At 50.6% G+C, this 23,204-nt stretch overlaps 1 protein-coding gene across 5 annotated transcripts in view; it reads left to right on the forward strand.

Annotated features, from left to right (window-relative positions):
- EXOC6B (exocyst complex component 6B) overlaps nt 1-23,204 on the forward strand; it is a 306,693-nt gene that overhangs the window by 173,631 nt on the left and 109,858 nt on the right. For all 5 annotated transcript variants that reach the window (XM_086463893.1, XM_086463895.1, XM_086463894.1 and 2 more), the window contains 7 exons: nt 15,177-15,260; nt 15,415-15,461; nt 16,684-16,804; nt 19,271-19,342; nt 19,771-19,868; nt 21,259-21,364; nt 22,546-22,655. In XM_086463893.1, the coding sequence (XP_086320019.1) occupies nt 15,177-15,260; nt 15,415-15,461; nt 16,684-16,804; nt 19,271-19,342; nt 19,771-19,868; nt 21,259-21,364; nt 22,546-22,655 (638 nt within the window). The remainder of the gene's footprint in view (nt 1-15,176; nt 15,261-15,414; nt 15,462-16,683; nt 16,805-19,270; nt 19,343-19,770; nt 19,869-21,258; nt 21,365-22,545; nt 22,656-23,204) is intronic.

The raw sequence follows: 23,204 nt of genomic DNA on the forward strand, positions 1-23,204 counted from the left end.
CCTTTTCTTTCCGTGCCTTGTAGCATGTCACAGCATTTAAAAGCATCCAGTCTTACCCAAAACCTCCTTGCCCAAAACTAAGAAACTCATCGTCCCTGACTTAAGGTGATTTATGACCTAGCGTGGAGCAGCTTGTGTCCATGGGGATACTGGGGAGAAGATTGGGTTGATGAGTGTGTGAGCAGGTGGATCAGGTGCTGGGAAGTCTGGAAGCAGAAATGAGGTTGATACAGAAAAGTCTCTTGTGTGTCTTGCACGAGTTGCAGGAAATATTCCATTAGACGCTGGGAAGACCAAAGGGCTGGATTTGTGTATGGTCCCGGTCCTTGGCATGACTTTTAGAAACGTATGCTGTTACTTGATTTATTTTGTCATCTGAAAACAGAATCAAAGCTATTAAAAATGGTTTGTGTTTGACTCCTTATCGGTGTCACGGGTCTTCGGGGTATGAACACGCGTTGGATCTTCTATTGCGCGGCTACCCCTCAGAGATAAACTTTGCGCTGTTAATCGTGGGAGAAGATTAGACTTTCCAGCAAATCTTAATTTGTGCACGTTACTTTCTACTCCTTTGGAGCAGCGTTAGCTCCGAGGAGCTGTGAAAGCTTGAGCTGTCATCTCGGAAAAGTTTAATGTCCTCCTCGCCTTTTACAGCTCCGTGGGCTCTGCGCTTCACTTCGTTTGTCAGGCACAGCGACTCCGCGTTTGGAGCACTCCTTCTCTCTAGCTATTAAAAAGTAAAATTTTTAAGATCAGAAAAGGCCCCCAAGGGAAATATTTTGAAGTATTTGAGTCTTTATGTTCCTTCTGGATGAACGTATCTCTTTTTAATATGGAGAATTGATTTGATAAATACAAAAATACCCTTTTAAAAGGCTGGCCATGTGTTCAGCGTTTATACAAGCAAACCAGCTCTCTTTAACTGGGACGGTGTGATGTTAAAGCGCGTGTTGGACTGGGGCGGCAGTCTTTCGCTTGGTCTAGCTGAAGGAAAAGCTGTGGTACCCACTGCTGGCTGAGGAGAAAAACAAAAAAAATGATATTTGTGTAGCAGAGACTGAAAACCTTGCCCTCCTTGCCCTTGTTAAATGAACCCAGCAGCTCTAAACCAACGATTTTGCGGTAGCAAATACACGAATTTTTTCTACCGCTATTAAACGGAAAAGAAAACACATTTCTGGTTAACATTCAAACCCGTTAAAATGTGATTGGAGTAGAATTGGCATCTTGGATTACCTGGAAGATTTACTGTGACTCCTTGTCTGTCACGTTAGGAGAACTTGCTTCACCTTGGAAATCCTGAAGTTTCACGAAAATCCCCGTATTTAGCTTGTGCAGCTTTATACCCCCTTGCAGGCCCTTTCCCTGCAGCTGAGATGCCTTTTCCTGCGCCGTGCAGGAGCTCAGCCTGGCGGTGAGTGACCCGGTTGAGCAAGCGGTGCACCCCGGTGTGGGGCTAGAGTTAGTGTAGTCAGCTGGTAAGTGTGGGTTAGGATTTTAGATAAAAGGGACGTTGGATCCAGGAGGGCTGTGGTCAGCAGAGTCCTCCTGTTGCAGAGGGCTCCTTGCAGCCGGGAGGGTGAGGAGCAGTCCCATCTGACCCACCGGCGGTGTTGGTGGGCCGAGGAGTTTTGCATTTCCTCAGAGAGCTTCTGTCCTACTTCTTGCCCAACAAGCTGCTTTGTCTCCGGTCACAGAACCCGTTGCTGATTTGAAATCTCAAGTTCCTAATTTGAAACTTTGATCGAGCCTGGGAAGAGAGCTAGGTCTTCGTCTCCCCGTCCTCTCCGTGTGCTCTCATCATGAGCGATGAACATACACGTGAAAATGCCCTTTCTCCTGCAGGGTCATTGTGCAGAGGTTAAATTCTTAACCGGGGGAAAAAGCTGGAAAGAGGAGCTGCTCTCCCTTCTCCCCTTGCAAAGCTCCCTGAAGCCTGTGACACCATGGGAAATGTGAAATGAGTTGCTGAAGGCAAGTTCTCAACACGAGCGTGCTGCTTGTGACTTTGCTTTAAAATTTATTTGCAGGAAAGAATCCATCATCTGTTTCGTACGGAGATATTTGTTCCCTCTATCTTCTCCAGTGGACTTGCTGCAGGGTTTGAGCACGGAGCATCAGTTCTTCATCTGATCCTTCCCCTCTGCCTGCGTTTGGGAAGGGATGAGGTTTTGGGTGGGTGTAATTCCTTCCAGAAATGCATTTTGCAGCCTCCCAGACCCCTGCAAAGGCTCCGCTGGCTGCAGAAATAAACTTTATTGGTGGGAGAGGGAGATCTCTTGCGCAGATAGAGCCGAGTTGTTGATGCCTTCTTTGTCCTGAAGGTTTTAGGGGGAGATGTTTTCTGTGTGCTCCATCCAGCCTGTCGAGCACTTTGAAGATAAGACACCTGAGCCCCAATTCTCTGTGGTTAGCCACAATGTGGGGGAGGCTTCGGCTGTGCTGATCACCTGTGCTGCCGTGAAGGCTCCCAGATTTTGGGGCTCAGTTACAGGGTTTTGGTGGCTTTTAGCTCCTCTGAGCCATGCAGCACAATGAGACACTTCTTCCAGCTTTGTCGTGCAAGCTGGACTTTTCTAAGAGAGAATATGAAATTATAAGCACTGTTTTCATCACCGTAGGATCCCAGCACGGTGTGGGTTGGAAAGGACCTTCACAGATGATTTAGTTCCACCCGCCTGCCCTGGGCAGGGACACCTCCCACCAGAGCAGGTCGCTCCCAGCCCCATCCAGCCTGGCCTTGAGCCCTGCCAGGGAGGGGGCAGCCCCAGCTGCTCTGGGCAGCCTGGGCCAGCGCCTCACCGCCCTCCCAGGGGAGAATTTCTTCCCAAGATCTCATCTCAATCTCCCCTCTTGCAGTGTGAAACCGTCACCCCTCGTCCTGTCACCACCCCCTGATCCAGAGTCCCTCCCCACCTCTCCTGCAGCCCCTTTCAGCACTGGAAGCCGCTCTAAGGTCTCCCCAGAGCCTTCTCTTCTCCAGGCTGAACACCCCCAACTCCCCCAGCCTGTCCTCACAGGGAGCTGCTCCAGCCCCTCAGCATCTTCGTGGCCTCCTCTGGACCCGCTCGAGCAGCTCCGTGTCTGTCCTGTGCTGGTGCCCCCAGAGCTGGACGCAGCCCTGCAGGGGGGTCTCACCAGAGCGGAGCAGAGGGGCAGAATCCCCTCCCTCGCCCTGCTGCCCACGCTGCTCTGGATGCAGCCCAGGATGCCCTTGGCTACCTTTCCCTAGTTTTTAAAGACCCACAGTCTGTTCTGATCTTTTAACCTCTGTTTTCTCTGAAAATTTGACACGAGGTCTTACGGACACTAGAAGATTACGTGGGCCTGGGAAGCCGTTGGGCAAATTTATGCCCCCCCCCCCCCCCCCCAAAAATCCACCGAGGGGCTGTTAAATAACAAGACGTGGCTTGTGGCTCAGGGCGTCCCCGCGCTGTGAGTCGCTGGAGGCCGAGAAGCTGCGCTGGCAGAGCCGGATGACGGGTTCACCCCGTTCTCGTGTTATTTTTCAGTCACACCAGGCCTGGGGCTGGCCGGCGCTGGAGGCAAGGCGCTGTGCCCGGGCTCGGCCGCCACGGAGCGTTTGCACGTGCGTGTTAGGAAAGCTGGTTGTTCCTGCTGGTTAAATTCAGGTTTTATTTCGTTATCTCTGACAGCCGCCTGAGCCCCGTGCGGGCGGGACACGGGGCGTCTCCTGACAGCTCTCGGGCACTGCTGTGTGACCGCGTGGAAGACCTCACGGCTCTCCTCTTGCCAGCGGTTTGGGACACGTTAAATTTTCTGCTCTTTTTATTATTTGAATGAGGTTAAAATACTAACGGCTGCTTTGCAGAGCAGAGGCTACTGCTTTTTTAAACCTGGGAATTTCTGGTTTTTTTCCTGGTTATACCAGTGTAGGTAAACAGGAATGAGGTGAAAGAGCTTGTGGCATTTGTAAAAACATTTCTTTCCTGGACTGAGCAATTGAAGGGCACTTTGTTCTCATTTCCATGCTTTTTTCCTGTGATTACAAGGGTTAGAAATACCTACTTACTTATTTTCAATGAAAGCTTAGATAACTACGCAGCGCTCTTGATTCCAGCTGCTGAGGTTGAGGCGAAACGTTAAGAGCTCCTGGTTAGGCTCTGGAGAGCACAGCTAGCCTCCGAAATGACTTGGCTCTGATTTTGAGAGGAGAGGTAGAGATGCCAGCTACCCGACCCTTTCACCAAGCTGAAGAGGCAGTTCTGTGCTGGCAATTTTAGTTGCTCTGGCCTTTCTTTTTTTTTCCCTTTAAGTCTTCAATCCCTCGATTTTCTGTTATGTTACCAATGGCGGTTTTTTGTCCCTTCGTTGATGGCTTCCCGCTGCAAGAAGATGGGAACCCCTGATCGTGGCCAAACCAAAGAGGTAGTTGGCTTTCTACTTCTGGTCCCCACCTTCCTGCAGTTGCTTTTGTGTTGGGCCCTTGGAGAGGCAGGGGAAAATGCTGGGGTTTTCCTTTCCTCTACAGCACCAGCTAGCTGCGGGAGCATGGGCTGGGTCGCTGGTGAGCACCAGGATCTGGTTCTCTGTTTCTGAATTCCTAGGTCTTAAACTGAGGAGAGAGCGGTTTGCTCTCCTCTGTATCGCACAAGTCGTAACGTTTTCACATTTCTCACCAAATTGTCATTTCCTCTTATTGGGAAAACTGGAGCATCAATAAAAGGGGCTGATGTGGGACAAAGCTGGCTTCTGGTCCGAAGGGAGCGAGGTGCCGCTCACCTCCAGGCTTCGCGTCCGTCCGATTCGGCCGAGCGCGTTGCATCCCTGCGAGCTGCCAGGCTCTTTTGGGCTGGAAACTCCTCCTTTCGCTACCCTGGCCCCACTGTTTGTCATCCCGGGTCAGAGGTTGTGAAAAGCAGTAGTCAATTAAAGCTTTATTAGATGTAGTTGGAAATGCTCTGAAAGGAGCCAGCCGAGCTCAGGCCACTAATAAGGGCCCTTTGTTAAGGTATTTAATAAATTAACACTCTGCTGTGGCGGGGAAGGCGGGAGGCGATTACAAAAGCCAGGCTCGTTAATCAGCGTGTTTACCCTCTCCAACCGCCCCGGCCGTGCGGCTCCCTAATCTTGACCCACCAGATTTGTTGGGAGGCGTGTGGGCAGCTGCCGGCCCCGGGACGGGAAGCGCCTCCGCGGGTCACGCCTGGGCCACGGCGCCGAGGCCGCGCCAAGACAAACAGGGGTGACGAGGGCCATCGCGCTCCTCCCCGCAGCCCCTCGTTCGCGCAGGTACCCGGCGTGGGGTGATGCCGAAGCCGCGGGGTTCCCGGTCTCCTCCCTACCCTGCTCATCTTCAGGTTTGATTAGTTTTTTAAACAAACCCCCTGCTCTGCCCTCTGTGCTGGATGTGCTGCTGGGCTCGAACATTAGAGGGCATCTCCTCCTCACGCTTCTTTATTTTCTATTTTTTTTTTTTTTTTTCTTTTTCGGTGTGTTTTGTTTTAGTGCAGCTTAATCTATAGGGCCGTCTTTAAAAAGCAAATAGAGCGTTTGACCTGCTGTGCAAATTAGCCATATGGTGAAGTGTAATATCCCGCTGACCCTCATTACCGTGCAGTATGAAAAGCTCTCCCCTTTTCACAGGCGAGCATATTAAAGTGGCCTTTTCAGCATTTTCTTCCATATAAAACTGTCTTCACTCCTGTGGCCAAGCAGTTAAAAGGGAACTCCAGCTGCAGCCAGGAGGGTGAAATTAAAGGCTTTACCCTCGTCTAAATGGAAAATAGATATTGCTTCCTATAGACAGGGCTGGGGAACAATGCTGTGCCGCCGGCTCCGGCGGTGGGATGGGGGGGTAATGGCCTTATTTTCTGGGAGGAAGGAGCCCGGCTCCTTTGAGAGAGGAGGTGTTGGGCATCTACCTTGGAGGAAGCGGGGAAATCTTACCTATTTTCCTCTATAGTTAACTATTTTATGACCAAGCCAGCGGGAAACAATGAGGAGCTGAGCCAGGACCTGCTGCAGGACCCGTGTTTTCCCTAGGACAAGCAGCAGTTCTCGTGCTGCTTTGCGTCAGAGCTGAAGGAGAGCCGCATGCGCCTTCACCCCAGAGAGAACTGGCTTTAAAACCAGTTCTCTGGTGTGTTGGTGCACAAATACTCCTTCTTTGCCTGACTGGGGCTGGCTGGGAGCTCACCTGGGCTCCCAGTGCCCTGCCCGGAGGGATCAGGAGGGTTTTTCTCTCCCATCTTCTTCATCTCTGCTGATGGAGGTGGCCCAGGTAGCACCACCAGCATCTGCTAAGCACATCGGGCTGGTTGGTGGAGCAGGAGGCGGGTAACTGTATCGGTTGGACCCCAACTTCAAGCTTTGCTTTCTTCTTGCTTTTGCTTTGTAAATTTGCGTTGGTTTGAAGCTTCGCTCTAAATTAACGTACCAGACCAACGATGGGAGAGAGGGAAGGGAGCGCTAGAGCTCCTACGCACCCTTCTGGGTTGGCTTTCTGCTCTTGTGGCTCTCACTAGTTCTCAGTTAAGAGTTTCTTTCAACTGACTAGCTCTTGACCTTGGTACTCTGTGGGCCCTGGAGCACTCCTTTCCTTTGGGGTGGCCTTTGGGCCTGCTGCTTGGCCGCCTTCCACTTTGCTAGGTCTCAATTAATTTTTTTTTAAGCGCTTGAGTACAAGTCCGTTAAGTCAGGCGGTTCCTATCAGTGCACTGTTGTTGGGTGCAAGCCCTGAAGCATCTGAAATGTGAAATTCACTTTGAAACGTGGGATTTAACCACCTAAAGAAGAAATAGGTTATGGTCTTCCACGTGGGGCACGGGTTGGAGTCAGGGCTCGGTGGAGGAGGGATGAAATCCTGCCTGGGCTGGGCTAAGCTGGCAGGAAAGAGATGGCTCCGTGTGTGTGTGTGTGTGCCCACGGACCTTTTACTGGGAGGAAGAGGTGCACAGCGTTGTGAGGTGAAAGCAGCACAGAAGATCGGTGTAGCCGGGGTTGTGGGGCCATCCCTGGTCAAGGCAAGGTGGGGCTGTGACTGTTCTCCGCTTGCCTGAGCTCCTCCAGCCGTGCAGGACACGCGGAGATGAGCCGACCTCGGAGGGAGAGGCTCACCTCAAAAGCGGCGCTCGCCGGAGCGCCGCGCTCTCTTCCCCCCACGCAGTTTTCTGGTTGGCTTTATCTTTTTGTTTTCGGTATCGAGGTGGTGTTTACAGTCAACAAGCGGTTCCACGGGGCTGAGCGAGAGGCTCTTTTTTGATCCTGATTCAGCAAAGGGCTTACACCCTCAGTGCTGAGCACCTGCACGCGTACCCCTGTGCCTCCCTGGTGTTATTTGGGAATATTTACATTTTTAAAGTCGAGCGTCTGCTTAAGAGTTGGACTTCTTTGTGTGTCATTAACGGCTACTGGTGTTCTCTTGTCTTGAAAGATCTCCAGGGCCTGTTAAACTTCTTTTCTAAACTCATTTTCTTGAAAGTTACTCCTAACTAGTGTACAAGCTCCAGTTGATTTCTTGAAGTGCTGGGCAATCATCTCTCCTTAAAAGAAACGGCACCTTTTCGGTAATTCGGGGGTAAAAAGTGGTTATTTGCAGGGTTTTAAAACTCCTTTTACAAGGTAGGTCCCATCCAAACTGCTGCTCTGAGCTGTTGAGCCGTGGGGGTCTGGTTTTGGGTAAGCCCGTGCAGCTCTGGGGTTAGGAGAGGGGAGCAGAAGCGGGATCCAGGTTTGACCGGGAGTGTCTCGTCGGCATTGGTACGATGCCAGCGGTGTTTGGCACTTACAGGCGAATTAAAATGAAACACTGTCTGTAGGGGCCGTTGCAGCCAGGCGAGGGGTGACACATCGCAGCACTCTTGCTCAGTGGCGTGGGGGGAAAAGGAATATACAGTTTCTTGTTAAAATGAGTCGGAGCTTGGCTAAACTGTGACCATAACCCCCTTGAAGTGGGGCTTCTGGCCCCAGTTCTGGCCCTTCCTCCTTGTACACCATGACACATGGGAAGTGGCTGTGCTCAGGGTATTTGGAGCCCAGGCTGGAAAATCAGCCATATGTAAAATACCTGGAGGCTTCAAAATCTCTGTGTAGTCAGTTTGAAAAGTGTGTTTCTCACAGGACGGGGTCATCTGGGTGGGAAGGGACCTCAGGAGGTCCCTAGTCCAACCTCCTGCTCGGAGCAGGTCAGCGGTGAGATCAGACCAGGTTTCTCAGGGCTTTATCCAGTTTGGTCCTGAAGGCTTCTGAGGATGGAGACTGTGAAACAGCTTTGGGGAACTCTTTCTGCTGCCTGATTGTTCTCCTTGGGAAAAAAGTTTTCATTACAACCAGTGAAATGTCTCCGTTTCATTTGTACCCGTTGTCTCTCCACCGCTGTGAAGCCGGCCTGGCTCCATCTTCTCAGTGACCTCATCATAGATACTAGGGTTGGATCCCCAGATGGTTTTGGCTGCTTTTTGCTGTGAGGATGCCCTTCTGGTTCACGTTCAGCTTGCTGTCTACCAAAACTTACAGTCTCTATCCCCAGAAGTGCTCCCAAAGGCAGTGCTCCTCAGTCTGTGTTGTTGCAAGGCGTTCAGGGGTTCTTCCTTCTCACGTGCGATATTTGGCATTTGTCCTTGTTGAATTTCGTCATGTTTAGATTGGCCCATTCCTCCAGCCTGCCGAGACCCCTCCAGATGGTGGCCCTGCCTTCGAGTGTATTGACTTTTCCCCCAATTTGGGGTCATCTGTGAAGTGGGTGAGACCACATCCATTGCCTCCTCCAGGTCACTGATGAAGATGTTAAGCGAGGCAGGTCCCGGAACCCCTGTTGTTGTCCTCTACTTATTGTGAGCCTCCATGTAGACCATGACCTGTTGACCCACAACCCTCTGAACCCAACCATCCAACTGGGCGTGGATGGGTACCAACGAGGTACCCATCGAGCTGATCAGTCATCCGCTTGGGTACAATGTTGTGGATTTTGGGAGCTTCACGGTAAATTCTCCATGTGAAGAAGGAGCCCTTTGAAGGCAGACTGTCATAAATAGGTGAATTCGGCTCTGCTGCTGGGGAAACAGTTGGGCAAGCCCTTGAGATGGGCTGTATAGGAGTAGAGCTGTGCTTTTGTGAGATGCTGTGTGAGTCTCTCTTAAAGGTGGGATAATTCCTGAAACATGGGGAACTTTTGTGGACCAAAGTCAAAGGAGGATGAAGAGCCAGTGAAAGCCAGAGGTGAATTTTAGAGAAGCCCAGGTCGTGCAGTAGCTAGAGCTGATACATCAATAAATGCAGATGGGCAGTGGGTTTAAGGTTTGCACTAACAAGGAATAAGCCAAATCCATCGCTGTTTGCTTAAACCAGAGCTGCAGCGATGCGAGTGACGTGGTCTGTAGATCAGGTGCTACAAAAGCATTCTCCACTGGGTTTAAAACTGGGCTGTTATAAGTTAATTGGGCTAATTCTGCTTGTTCTGCATACGTGATTAACTGGTGTTCACATATGTGATTAACTGGTGTTCACGTATGTGCAGTAAACTAAGCACGACTTGGGTTTATCAAGGAAGGAATCTACTCAGCCTATATTGTCATAGCACATCACCTTGCTTACTATCATTGTGGTGGTATTTTAGTCCAAGAGCTTGGGAGATCCACTCATTTTTAGGGAATGGACTAACGGTGTAGCAAATACAATGTGTTTGAGATGGCTCAGCCAGTAACGTCCCCATGGGAGTGATGCGTCGTTGATGGCCCGTGTTACCCGGTTGTATGCAGCCGGTAAATTATCATTACGTGAAGTACACAGGGTGCAGTTCTGCTTCCAGGTAAGCAGAAATTTAGTTGTCTAAAATACTGTCATCTACAGATTCTGGATCCAAAAAGTCCCATTTTACTGGGCATTTTAATGATTTGCTGAGGACAGGAGCAGGATAGAACTTACAGCACGGTTTTCCCGGTGTAATTCACAGCTAGATTTGCTTTCAGCTCTCTGCTGCTCCTGAATGATGAAATTTTTGGGGGGTTTTTTTAGCTGTTATTTTAGCATTCTTGTGATTATATTCTGTTTTCCCTTATGTGGTGTTCATCTACGATCTTAATTATCTGCCTCTCCTTGCCAACTCTGTGAACTCTGAAGCTAATTTGAGAAGGAAAGTTCTGCTGGTAATTTTGAAAAGATGAGGCATTATTGAGGGTTTTTCCTGGACTAGTGGTTACAATAAATGTGTAGTTTGGAAGCGCAGCTTTGGATTCTTCCTGCTCACTTAGAGATTGAGAATTGGGTGAAACCTCTTCTCATTACAACCGAACAGATGAATAGGAAAGGGACCTCCGTTTGCTCTCCCCACCAGAGTACTTGGTTTGCCCCAAGTTACGGGTGGAGCTCACAAGAAACCCAGAGGCAGCAGGGATGGTGCCTCTGTAACGATAGGTGTTAGCAGCATCTTGCTTCTGCAGAAGGTTGGTGGTGGATTTGGAAGTCCCTGAGAGGTTGGGGCTGGGAGTTGCTCCTTCAGTGGTCTTGCCCAAGCGATCCTCGTTCTCAGGCCTGCCGTGTGCTGCTTGCGGTCTGCTTGTGCGTCGTGGGTTTTGTTGAAAAAGAACAACGTTGCAGGTGCAACACATCTTTACAGAGCAAACCAGCCACTTTTAGGAGAAGGGAGAAGCAGGAAAGTAGTGGGACTGTTTCCCACCAAGGGGACACGGAGAGCAGGAGTAGGGCACGTACACTCACAGCTCTGCTCCGAGCTTGTGTGCTCACATGCAGGTGGGCTCCAGCCCGGTGTTTTTATCGAAGCGTTGGTTGATGAAGGTGGTGATCCGTTTGGGTGCCGTGCCAGAGGTTTCGGAGCAAGTCTGTGATGCGGGCAGTTCCCCGCCTAAGCAGATGCGGGCGTACCTGCCTGCTGCGAGAGGCTGAGCCTGGACAGCCCGGGTGGCTCAGTGATGCTCTCAGTCACCTCTCACGATACCTTGTCTACAGCATTTAGGTCCCAAAATACTGCGTTTGAAAACTGGAGGTAAGGATGGGATCGGTTAAACCCACCAGGCGTGGGGCTGCGAGAGATTGGCATTGAAGTGTGTAAATACTACGTGGTGTTTCAGAGGAGTCGTCTATAAAACCGGGGTCTTGTGGGCTGTCCTGGTTGGTTTTTTGGTGTGGTTTATTTCTGTTTGTTTGGTTTTTGCCCCCCCCCCCCCCTTTTTTTTTTTGTCCAGAGGAAAACACTAATAACAAATAGAGTACAGGGGAGTAGTAGTAGCTGAAGACCTGGTAAGTTGAATAGTCTTAAATAGGTCAAATGTGTGAAACGGGGTGGTCTAAGCTAAAAGTGCCACCGAGGGGAAGAAAGCCTTCCCATTTTTAGGAGAATATAATACGTGAGTGATGAAAAGATGTCGGGAAATTGTGGAGGAATGCACTTACGAGAGAAGGATGAAATTGTGCAGAAGAAAAATGTGGATAGTGTCGAGAGAGTTGTTTTGGGGAGGAGAAGTTTTTTTGTCCAAAAAGGCTCCAGAAAGAAAATAAGAGGAAACAGCGCATTGGGAGGGAGATGGGTTTTGGTCAAATTGGCAGGTCTCTAGGCCATAAATTTTAGGGCAACTGTTAAAATGTGAATATGGTCTGCATTTTTTTGGGAATGGTTTCTAAGGTTTTTGCTGTTCCTTCTCTTCTTCGGTTAAAGCCATTTGTTGGGTTGGAGCAAGGAGGACCTGGCATCCAAAACCTTCTAAGCACCCTGGGAGGCTGAAGGGGCTTCCCTCCAAGGTTGAGAGGCAGGTTTATAGTGAATCCTTCCTGTGATATGTCCAGCCCAGCTCAGAACACTCTTGCTTCTTGTGTCTGTGGAAAACAATTTTTCCTCTGGGAGCACAATGCAAAATAGTTTGATTTTCTGAGAATATTCTGAAGCTGGTCCAGATGTTTCATCTTCATCAAAGCCATCAGTGAAATAGAGATAGAAACCTGGCTTGTGGGTTGTCCCCAGTGGCGAAGGGGCTGAATGATGGGGTCAGGGGTTTCGGATCTTGGCTGTTCGGACACGGGCTTCCCGCTGCCCTGTCCCCCACGACCGGGTGGCTTCTGCCTCTCCCGGCACCTGGTGGCCTCCACCATCCTATGGGTGCTCCTGAGGAACTGGTGGGAAAATGGACACATCCAATGGAGAAGCATTTTAATGAGGTGAACAGCTACAGGACAAAGTCTGTGATGTCTCAGGGTGATGGGCAGAGCTGTGCTGGAAACGGAGCTGCGTGTGGGATGACTTCTTGGCCTTTCTTTCCTGAAGAAATGTGTGAGGAGGGTGGGGTGAGCAGGGAGGATCTCTCTTCAGAGCTCACTTGGAGGGATGAGGGAAAGGGATTTCAGCTGAAGTGAATTGCTGTGGCGTAGTCGTAGCAGAAATCTTCAAAATCTGGTCTTAAAAGGGTTGATGGGTTTCAGAGCGGCCTCCTGCTCCTGGTGAGCCGCTTTCCAAGTCGCTGGTAGATCCTCGAGGTCACCATAAAATCTCACTTGTGTGTCTTGGGGAAATGGCAGCTTCTGCATGTTCAGTAACGGGGAATTCCTCACTGACTTCCCTATGAGGGTGCATAAAGCTCAGCGCGGTGGTTGGTGTGAGCGACTGGCGGCTGTGGCTGAACCTGTGTCTGCTCTTGCCTTCGATGGTGCCTTCGATGGTGCCTTCGATGGTGCCTTCGATGGTGCCTTCGATGGTGCCTTCGATGGTGCCTTCGATGGTGCCTTCGATGGTGCCTTCGATGGTGCCTTCGATGGTGCCTTCGATGGTGCCTTTGATGGTGCCTTTGATGGTGCCTTCGATGGTGCCTTCGATGGTGCTGTACATTAATTTATTGAAGAAATGGGAAGAAAACACCTTCAGTTTTGAATTTGCACCACAAATTCCCTGGCAGCAGCGGGCTGCGCTAGGTTAGTGAGTAGCTTCACTCAGTGACACCACCAGAGATGAGTTGCTCTTGTGGTCGGGATGGAGATGATCAGGGTTTTTTTGTGCTGCCTTGTGTAGGTTTTGAGAGACGAGACCCAGCAGGATTTAATAGATATCTTCAGTCTGGTCCGATCAGTGGTGGGGTGGGAGTGGGACAGCTTGTTCTGTCTTGGTTCTCCTGTGGCACCACCAAAATTGAGAGGAGATGGGTAACGCCAACATCCTGAGAAGCACCGTCGCCCAGGCCTGGGAGAGGAGCTCGAAGGGAGGTCAGCTCCCTGCTTGTAGGTCCTCTGAGGGGAGCTAGCACTTAGCTTGATTAAAAGTTGTAATAATTCTGCCTCGTGACCCTCCATTTTCCAGGGGGAAACCACTTTTGAGAGCATGGAGGAGACATATGACGTGGAAATGCTGGTTCCCAGACAGATTCTGTGTCTGAAAAGCTTTCTTAAAATGTCAGATGCTTCATTTGGTTGCAGGAGAAATCAAGCAGATGCTTAACTTGATTGCAGGAGGAAGGCTGGGATTTATACCCGATCCAGATTTGTCCCTTGCCAGGGTGTTGGCACCACTGGTGGTTGGATGGATGTGCCCAGCACGGGTCAGGAGCTGCTCGTCCTGCGCACCTCTGATATTCAGCTAAGATAAGAAGTATAATTCAGAGACAAATCCGCAGTGTAGAGTCACAGAATAGAGTCATGGTGTGGTTTGGGTTGGAAAGGACCTCCAAGACCATCCAGTCCAACCCCCTGCCCTGGGCAGGGACACCTCCCACCAGAGCAGGTCGCTCCCAGCCCCATCCAGCCTGGCCTTGAGCCCTGCCAGGGAGGGGGCAGCCACAGCTGCTCTGGGCAGCCTGGGCCAGGGCCTCACCGCCCTCACGGTAGGAGAATAAAATAAATCTGCGTAATCTTTGCCATGCACGTGCATGGTCACCAGCAGGTTTATTTGATGGATTTTAGCACTGTTGGGAAGGGCAGCAGCGGGTGGGAATGCTCCTGGGACGTCAGCAAGGCTGATTTTTTTGTTGAAGCCTCGAGCTCCAGCTTGTAGAAGACAAGGAGCAAGTCGGGCTACAGCTCCTCAAGGGTTCGTTGCAGATATTTCATAAGACCCCTGCAGCTGAGGGCATCCTAAGGCAGCCTGGTTGTGTAATGCCGTAGTAGCTGGAGAATCATTAAATTAGCATCAGGTTTTTCTTTTAGTTAATTTATTTTTTGTAGTCGAGAAGGTTGACATCTGGTGCCTCGCTCAGGTGATATTTGTTGTTGTGTGTTGTTTGTGTTGTGAATTCCAAATGAGATTCTTTTTGGCTCAGAACAGTTCAAAGCAAGACCTTGTCCCTTCTCTGAAGTGTTTATAATCCAATTTCAGACATAAAACAGCGCGGGCGTGGAGGAGGGAGGCACAGGCAGGGATAAAACGGCAAGGTTTTACATAGCCTAGGGGACCGGGGCGGGAGGCGGACGTCTGAACGCTTCAGCAGGTCGATGGCATTTGAGGATCCTCATGGGTTTGCTGCCTGGGTGGGGATGCTCAGATGTAGCCTGGCTTGGTAAGACAAGCCACCTACGGACGAAGGCCCCCGAGGAGCGGTTCAGGTCCTCGCCGCAGCGCCCGGCGGGGGTGGGTGATGCCCGTGGAGGGGAGCTCGGATCTTTGGCTTTTGGGACTAACCAGCTCTCCTCTGCAGGCTCAGACCCACAGTAAAGTTGGGGAAAAAAGGAGCTCAAAACCCCATGTTATTTTTCCTGACTATATAGACCGGTCTCATAACTTGCTGTGACTCACACCGGCACGTTTTTCTGACATTCCCTGATGTCTGTGGCTTTGCATCAAACCTGTGAATCGGTGGAATAATTTCTGGCATTGTTTGTCCCCGCTTTCTTTTTGGTAACACTAGAAATGGGTTGTTTCGCTGCCCCCACGGTTAAGTAAATCTGGTGTTTGTCCACATTATGGTCCGGTAGAGGAGCCGGTCGCACACCTCCGTATACCCCGTCTGCACGGCGATGTCGGAAAGCGGGTCCAGAGGAGTTCATCAGCTGTTGTTCTACCTGAATAGCTGGGTTGTTTGACTTGGTGCTTAGAGTAAAACTCTTTGTCATCTGGTATTTGGATTGAATGTTGCAGAGAAGTGTTGCACAGCTGTGCTGGAGGAGTGTGAGGTTTGCATCTGGAACGCAGTAGGTTGCCAGTTGACGGTGAATGCAGGATGTCGCAAGTCGATGGTTAATGCAAATTGATACAATTACTTGAATTAATCTTTTCTGTTTTCCAGGGTGCCCGAGAAACCTTTGAGAACTACTACAGGAAGCAGAGAAGAAAACAAGCCAGATTGGTCCTGCAGCCACCTTCCAACATGGTACGATGGTCCCCGACTTGCGGTGCCGAAACTGGCCGTGCCGAGTAAAGGAGCGGAGGGTGCTCGCTGGGTGCTGGCGGGTGGTCTCTGATTGGTTTCCAGTTGCTCTTGGCCGCCTCTGTTTTAATCTTTGCTCACTTTTTCTTTCTTGCAGCATGAAACTTTAGATGGCTACAGGAAGTATTTTAATCAAATTGTAGGGTAGGTGTTCTTTTTATATACGTCCTCGCTAAATACGTGCGCGCCGTGGGGTTGAGGAGCCCAAAAAGAAAGCGAGAGGAGGGAATGTTGATCTTTTTGAGGGTCCTTAAAGGGAGCCAAAACACAACAACAACAGCAAAAAAAGGCGGTTTGGGCTTTTTAAGTGTTTCAGAGTGTATTTTATAGCACCCCTGAACTTTGCTGTGTCACTAGTGGGAGCGTGGAGGAACCTGCCAGCTCTCGTACCAGCAAGTGCGTTTCTGGGGATTTGAGGATAAATAATCTCTGTGGACTGTGTGCATCTACTTGCCCTGCTAATGAGATGAATAGGCCTCTGCCTTAATTAGTCGTTACTATTTGATAATTATTCTTTGATTATTTTCCCGGTAAAGGAGGTGATTCTCAAGCCTCTGTTCTTATTACTGCACTCAAATTTGACAAGAGTCTTCCAAAACCAGCCGAGCTCTAAGAGGAGGCACCCTGAGACCCCTGATCTAGCAAAGACGGGGCATGATGTTGAAATTTCTCCGCCAAAGATAATAATTTCAACATCTAACGGCGACCGTCGCAGACGCGCTGCGTGCTGCTCGCCCTCTCAGGCAGCTCCGTGCTCCTGGGCTGAACTTCCCCGACAAACCACAGCTGAGAATTTCTGCGTCCCTGTTTAAAATGTGGGGTGCCACGCTCGCCCCCTGAACAACACCGTTTCTTTTTGGCCAGCGTGTTTGGTAACCGGAGATTGGAGGGAACTGATTGCCTTTAAACGGCTGTGAGCGTGTGGTGTCTCGGGGTGCAAGGGGGTATTTTCCCTGCGGGTAAAGTATTTTTCCTGCAGTTTGGCTGGTTTTCCCTGCAGTTAACCAATTGTAATGGGGTTGCTGCTGGCTGGAGCAGAGTTTAATCGGCGGTTCTTGTTGGAATAACGAGGCGGAGAACTTAGAGAGGGGAAATTCTGCCTTTGTGTGTACGCAGAGTGGCACTACTAGGAGCAACGGTGTTTTAGCTCACTTCTTTAAGACGGCAAAACATCATATAAAATACTGTGATGTTGGAAATAGGTGAATAAAGTGTTTAGCGTTGGCTATATTTGATAGAGGTACTACTGCAAATCGGAGCTTGCTCTGGAGATCTGTGGCCGTGCAGATGCGGTGTGTGCGGGTCTCCCTTGACGTCTCAAAACCCGTGACTTTCGGTCGCCGGGCCGTTTTCTCCTCTCCCGTAGGTTTTTCGTAGTCGAAGATCACATCTTGCACACCACGCAGGGCTTGGTAAATAGAGCCTACATCGATGAGCTGTGGGAGATGGCGTTATCCAAAACCATTGCAGCGCTGAGGACACATTCAGTAAGTATCAGCCTCGGGTCGCTCAGCTGTTGCTTGAGTGTGACTTGACGCGCTGGAAATACTGGCTTTTACGGCAGTATTCTTTGTTTCGCCTCTTTTCCAATGGCCCTGTTTCAAACAAGAACGTGAAGGCACGCTGCTGCTTCCCCAAAAGCTTTCTCCAGCTTTTTTCACCTCGTGACGCGCTGCGTTTCCCTGCGCCAAACTCTCGATGTTTTGGGGGACTGGAAAGAAGAAAAGAGTGGTTTGATATTTTTCCCCGTGACTTCGCTGATCACTTTTGAAAAAGCGCCAGCAGAGGGAGTCGTTTTGTCCGGGAAAACTGGGGAAAAAAGGTGTCTGTTTGGCAGGTGGAATGATGACCCTGTTTGATATTCCCTTAAAGTTCGTGGCCGTGAACGGGCTGCCGTCAAACTGCAAATCATTTGGGTGTAAAAAGACACTGAATAGATTTCTTTTGTTTAATACTGAAACAAGTTTGGAAAAATCGCTTCTTGCTTCGCTGTTTCTCTTCTTGAGCAAAAAAAGCCAAAGCCAATTGCAAAGAATGTACATTTTTTTTTTTCATTTTGGTGTGGCCTGATACACAAGTTGTACTGGCCCAGCTGGGAGCACTGGAGTTTTCTGAAAACACTCTTGGTTAATGGGATGAAAAAATTGCGTTGGACCATAAGCAGTAATGACTTTCCACAAGTCCGTTTTCAAATCGTCGGGCCATTTTCTCCAGGAAAAATGAAATATTCCATCACGGGCGTCCCGCTGCTGCTCCTGGAAGGCAGCGCCATCCGAGAGCAGGAGGGTGCCGCAGGGCCGTGTCCGTGCATCTGGCGGGATGCAACGTGCACGTGGTGGTACCCAAGTGAGAAGGCTGTCAATGCTCTTTACCGAGAAAACCCAAAAATCGCTGCCTGGAAGGTGCTGCTTCCTCCAACCCCCACCGAGCTCTGCCTTTACGTGCCCCTGGCTTCAGCCTCGCGTGGTCGCCCACGGGCGGTGCTGCTGCAGAGCTGCTTGGCTTTACCTGCGTGGGTGGGGATAATCCAGGTGATGGACCTGGAGCTGAGGGACCCCGGAGGCTTCCCGGGGTGCGCCGGCTCTGGCTGGCACGGCGGTTGCATGGACTGGAAAGCTGCCTCCTTCCCCTAAGCTCCTGCGTTACGGAAGGGGATCAGCACAAAGATGTACACCCCGCTGTTGTAAACCTGTGTTTATTTTCCTTTTAAGTGGGGTTTTCTGCTCGGCGAGAGTACGCCAGGTACAAACACGGTGTTTTTCCATTTTACCAGCTTTGTTGCCCTGACAAGTTGTTTAAAGTGATGCCAAGCTTAATGCGTGAAGTGGCTGCCAGGAGAGGGTTTTCTTCGGTAGTCATGAAACCTTGCGTGATTTCTCAACGCTAATACTGTGGTCGTCACCGTTATCTCCAAGCCCTGCTCGTCCCACAGCTCCCATATAGACCGGTGCCATCCAGCCCATTGAGACTTGATGGAGGGCTCTCGTGGTGCTGAGGCTGTTCGAGTTCTTCCCGGTCGGCCAAACTTCTCCCTGGATTTTCTTCCTTGCTGCAGACAGGGACATCTTTTATCACTTCTGATAGCTTTAGGGCATTATCTTTCTTTTCTGACTTTCTTTTTTGGACAGTGAAATGGAAAATGTGTCTCTTCCAGTCTTTCACGTTGATTAATGGAGTCGTTCCTCCTTGCGTTTCCAGTGAGCTTTAAATCTGTTTCTCTTTCCAGCTTATGATCGCTGATTCTATATTTGGGAAGAATCTGTCTGAAACTTTACGTATTTCAGCCTAGGGCAGTCGTCTGCTGTGTCCAGAGAGCACACAAAGCCTGTGGGTAACACGGGGTGGCTCTGGGGAGGACAGTCAGCGCTGTCCTTACACCGAATTGTGCCTTCAGGGTTTTGAGCAGGGTCCTGACCCGCAGTAAATACTTGTGTTGTAGCTCTGCCCATTAATGTTGCTGAAGTAGAGGCATGCAGCATGTTTTTTCTCAGCCTGAACCACTTAGCCATGCAGCCTTCGCGCGGGGCTCGGGGATGCCTCGCTGCGATGCTTCATTACCGTCAGACACAACACCCTAAATATTCGATGAGAGGCGCTGCTGGCGTCTTGGCGTGACAGCGCGCTGATTTGCTTCGTCTCCTCTCGCTTCTCCGGCAGCTCCTGGGTAATCTTAGAGACACTTCAGGTATCTCTAGAGCAACCGAAATCCTTATTCATCACCGAGAGCCTCAAGAGCAGTGTGTTACGAGGACAGACACCCTTATCAGCGTGCCTTCCCTTGCCCTGTACAGCGTTAGGGCGTGGGCTGTAGGATGAAAGCTGCTGGTCCTAAGGCTGTACGGCGTGCCTCTGTGTTTATTATCGCTCAAGTGATAACGCAGGAGGGCTGAGGGCAAGATTTTTCCCGCATGCTGCAGTTAAAACCAGGTTTTAATTTCCCCCTTTCTTTACAGTCCTACTGCTCGGACCCAAGCCTGGTGTTAGACTTGAAGAACCTCATCGTCCTCTTTGCAGATACACTCCAGGTACGTGGCTGGGGGCGACGGCTCAGCGGTTGGGCTGCTGGCAGAGGGTGCCCGTCAAGGGGGTTCAGTGGCCGGTGTGGGCTTGCTGTGGTGGCCCTGCTGCTTTTTTGCCAGTGCATGGATTGAGGGGCCCAGTGGACAGCGTGGTTTGCTCTGTGCGTGGGGTGGCCAGCCCGTGGGCAAGGAACAAGCCTTGGCCACCCTGCCCAAGCCTCCTACCCTCACCTTGCCCAGCCTTTAATAGCCCCTGGTCCTACCACCTCGGTAAATCACCGCCTAAATCCCTCCACCAGCACCGCTCACCTCTGTGGTGGTGGTAGGGGAGAATTTGCCCACGTGCTCCCTATTAAATAGAAAAAATAATCTCCAGCTGCCTGTTGGTGACTCGTTCTTACCTGACGTTGCTTTCTTCCCCCACCCCGCCGCAGGGATACGGCTTCCCAGTGAACCAGCTCTTTGACATGCTGTTGGAGATCCAGGACCAGTATAGTGAAACCCTGCTAAAGAAATGGTCAGGAGTTTTCCGGTAAGAAGCTCTTTAAGCGAACTCCTAAGGTGTGCCTTACAGGGTGGTTTTGGCCCATAATTAAAATCTTTTGAGAAATTAGTAGCAAGCTCATAATTTAAATTTTGGGCAACAGTAAGCTTTAGCCTGGGGTCTGCTTGCCCAGAGAGTGCCAGTTTAAATAGAGTTGTGAGGATCGTAGAATCACAGCATGGTTTGGGTTGGAAGGGACCTTCAAAGCTCACCCAGTTCCACCCCCTGCCCTGGGCAGGGACACCTCCCACCAGAGCAGGTCGCTCCCAGCCCCATCCAGCCTGGCCTTGAGCCCTGCCAGGGAGGGGGCAGCCCCAGCTGCTCTGGGCAGCCTGGGCCAGGGCCTCACCGCCCTCCCAGGGAAGAATTTCTTCCCAAGATCTCATCTCAATCTCCCCTCTTGCAGTGTGAAACCGTTACCCCTCGTCCTGTCACCACCCCCTGATCCAGAGTCCCTCCCCACCTCTCCTGCAGCCCCTTTCAGCACTGGAAGCCGCTCTAAGGTCTCCCCGGAGCCTTCTCTTCTCCAGGCTGAACACCCCCAACTCTCCCAGCCTGTCCTCACAGGGAGCTGCTCCGGCCCCTGAGCATCTTTGTGGCCTCCTCTGGATCTGCTCGAGCAGCTCCGTGTCTTTCTTATGTTGTGTGTGGTGAGATCTGTGCGATAAATTGGTGTCGCCCGGAGGTTTTACATCCCAGAGGGGTCTGGTTATGGCTTCGTTATGGAGCTCACACTGACAATTGGTAGATGGAAGGGGTGCAAAGATCTGGTGGTGCAGCAGCGTTACTGTGCCCTCACTCCAGCACTGAGCTGCGTGCCTCTGGGGACGTCGGTGGCACATCCCTGTGCTGCTGCTCTAGGCTGTCCGTGAGGTGAGCAGTTGCCTGCAGGGAGGGCATGGTCTATTACCCAGGGTCCCATGCTGTGCTCTGGAGCCACCAGCTCATCCCGTGATTGTCCTCCAGGGCATCCCAGGAGGATTGAGTTGTCTCAGAGCATGGGGCATTGGGAAGAGGTGCTGGAGAATTGTCAATGCCCTGGCAGCTCAGCATCCAACTTCCCTGAGTCAGACAGGACTGAAGGTCACCTGGGCTTTGCCAGGGGCTGCTGCTGAAGCTCCAGTCTGGACTAAAATCCCCATTAAGCTCTGGTTGTGGCTTTACACAGGGTGAAGGCAGGGAACTGGGCAAGATCGTGGGGTTTGGCTGCAGCAAAGATGATTTCAGCAGTCACAAACCTGGGGAGAAGTTTAGGCCCATGGGATCACATCTTAGACTGGCACCTACTTCTTAAGAGCTTCCCGACCGATCAGTAAATCTGCAAAGTTCTGGTTGGTCTGTCATGGCAGAGTTGTCTTTCTAACTTTTCTTTTCTCAGAAATATACTTGATTCTGATAACTACAGTCCCATCCCAGTGACAAATGAAGAAGTTTATAAGAAAATAGTTGGACAGTTCCCGTTCCAGGATGCAGAACTTGAAAAGGTAAATCTTGAAATGAGGACGGTGGGACAGCGTGTCTGGTGGTGCAGGGAAAACCCACGCCCTTGTTAGTGGCTTTGAGAACTGCCAATGAAAACGTCAAAAAAACCCCCACCTCACCCAAACCCCAAACCAGATCAACAACAACAACAACAAAACTAAAACAAGGGGAAAGAACAAGTATGTTTTCCATGTGATGCATTTCTCCTGGTGCGGATGAGGAGAGCGCGTGTAGCAATATCTCGTCGGTTTTGTTTTCGGATCATGAGTGTGCCATCGCAGCTGAACAGTGCTTGCAGCAGGCAAGAGAGCAGAAATACCTGCTTCCAACTGGCATTTTATTCCCAGTTTCTGAACTATGTTATTGACCTTTATTGGTTTTAATCTCCTATTTAAAAAACAAAGAGCTGAGCCAAGTGGTGTATCTTGGCTTTGCTAGAAGTGTGTGCTTGCAAAACCCAAGTGTAGCCAAATTTGACCTAGCCCAGTGTCCCTTAAAAGCCTGCTTGGCCTTCTGCTCCACATCTGGCAGCCGGTGAGCTCCGAGCCTGGTGAACTTAATTAGGGCTGGGAGGGTTTTCGATCCAAGCCAAGTGTTTAGATTTCAGAGAGTCTGTGTCCTTCCCCCCCCAGAATGGTATCGTGGGGTCCAGCTTCTTCCCGTTACGCTCTGCACCTCCCAGCCGTGTGTGCGCTACGGGTAAAAGCTGGTTGGAAAAAGTTGGTGTAGGACATCTGTTTCCTCTTGGCTTTTGGTGGTGTGAGCAAGTGCTCGCTTTGGGCAGCCGCTGTGGGAGGTGACCAAGGGAAACACCTTGTGCACGGTGGGAGATGAAAGCCAAGGAGCTCTCCAGTGGGCTTTTTTCATCTGAGATGGGGAGTTGGGAGAGGGAATAGGGGTCCAGTTGTGCTGCTTGCTCCCTCCTAGCTGCAAGTTTCCTTCCAGCCTGTGTGAGACTCCAAATCCCTTACGCACCCGTGTGCCATTTGTGAGTGATTATCTGGGCTTTCCCTTGGCTGAAATGTTTATATAATATACCATAGATGCTGGCTTGTTGGTTCATTGCTGGCCGTAGCTAAATACTAGAATTAATTTTAACTGCCTGGAACGTGTTGCTGGGAAGCGGTCGTCACCCCTGGCAAATATCTGCTCTTCGACTTGAATTCTCTCCTGTATTTTACAGCAACCGTTTCCAAAGAAGTTCCCCTTTTCTGAGTTTGTGCCTAAAGTTTACAATCAGATTAAGGAATTCATCTACGCCTGCCTGAAGTTTTCAGAAGACCTTCATCTGAGGTAGGGGATGAGTGTGCTAATGGTTGTAATACGGAGGTTTGGTCTGCACTGAAAGATCTCAACAGGTTTACAGTAGGAATTCTCTTCCTGAGCCCTTCATGCTGCTCAAGTGCTTGGATATATCCTGTCCAGGCTGGAGGTGGCTGGGGGTCTCCTCGGAGCGGTGGCATTCATCACGTGCAAAGGGCTGGCCAAGTCTTCGAAAAGAGCTGCCTCATGGAGGGACAGATAGCTCAGGACTGCGCTCACTGAATACAAAGTGAGGGAGCCGTTTCCTCTGAGGTGTTTCTGAGTCAGTTGTACCAACTAGACGAGTCTGGTTGTCTCGAGAAGGATCGTGGTGTCCACCTGTCATTGGGTCAGTGCCTGGTGTAACACTTACAGTCTCCGTGTGGCCTCCCCGGACTGTCCCTCAAGGAGCGCGTGGGCAGGAAAACTCTTGAGGTTTGGATTTAATGTGTGTTGACGAGTTTCAGCTGCTGGTTTAGGGGTTTTGCTGTTCTCGTTTCCCATGGGAGTTTGCATACAAAGAATCTGATTTATTTTTTT

This window comes from Leptosomus discolor, chromosome 4 (genome assembly GCF_034619465.1).
Source record: "Leptosomus discolor isolate bLepDis1 chromosome 4, bLepDis1.hap2, whole genome shotgun sequence".
Taxonomy (NCBI): domain Eukaryota; kingdom Metazoa; phylum Chordata; class Aves; order Leptosomiformes; family Leptosomidae; genus Leptosomus; species Leptosomus discolor.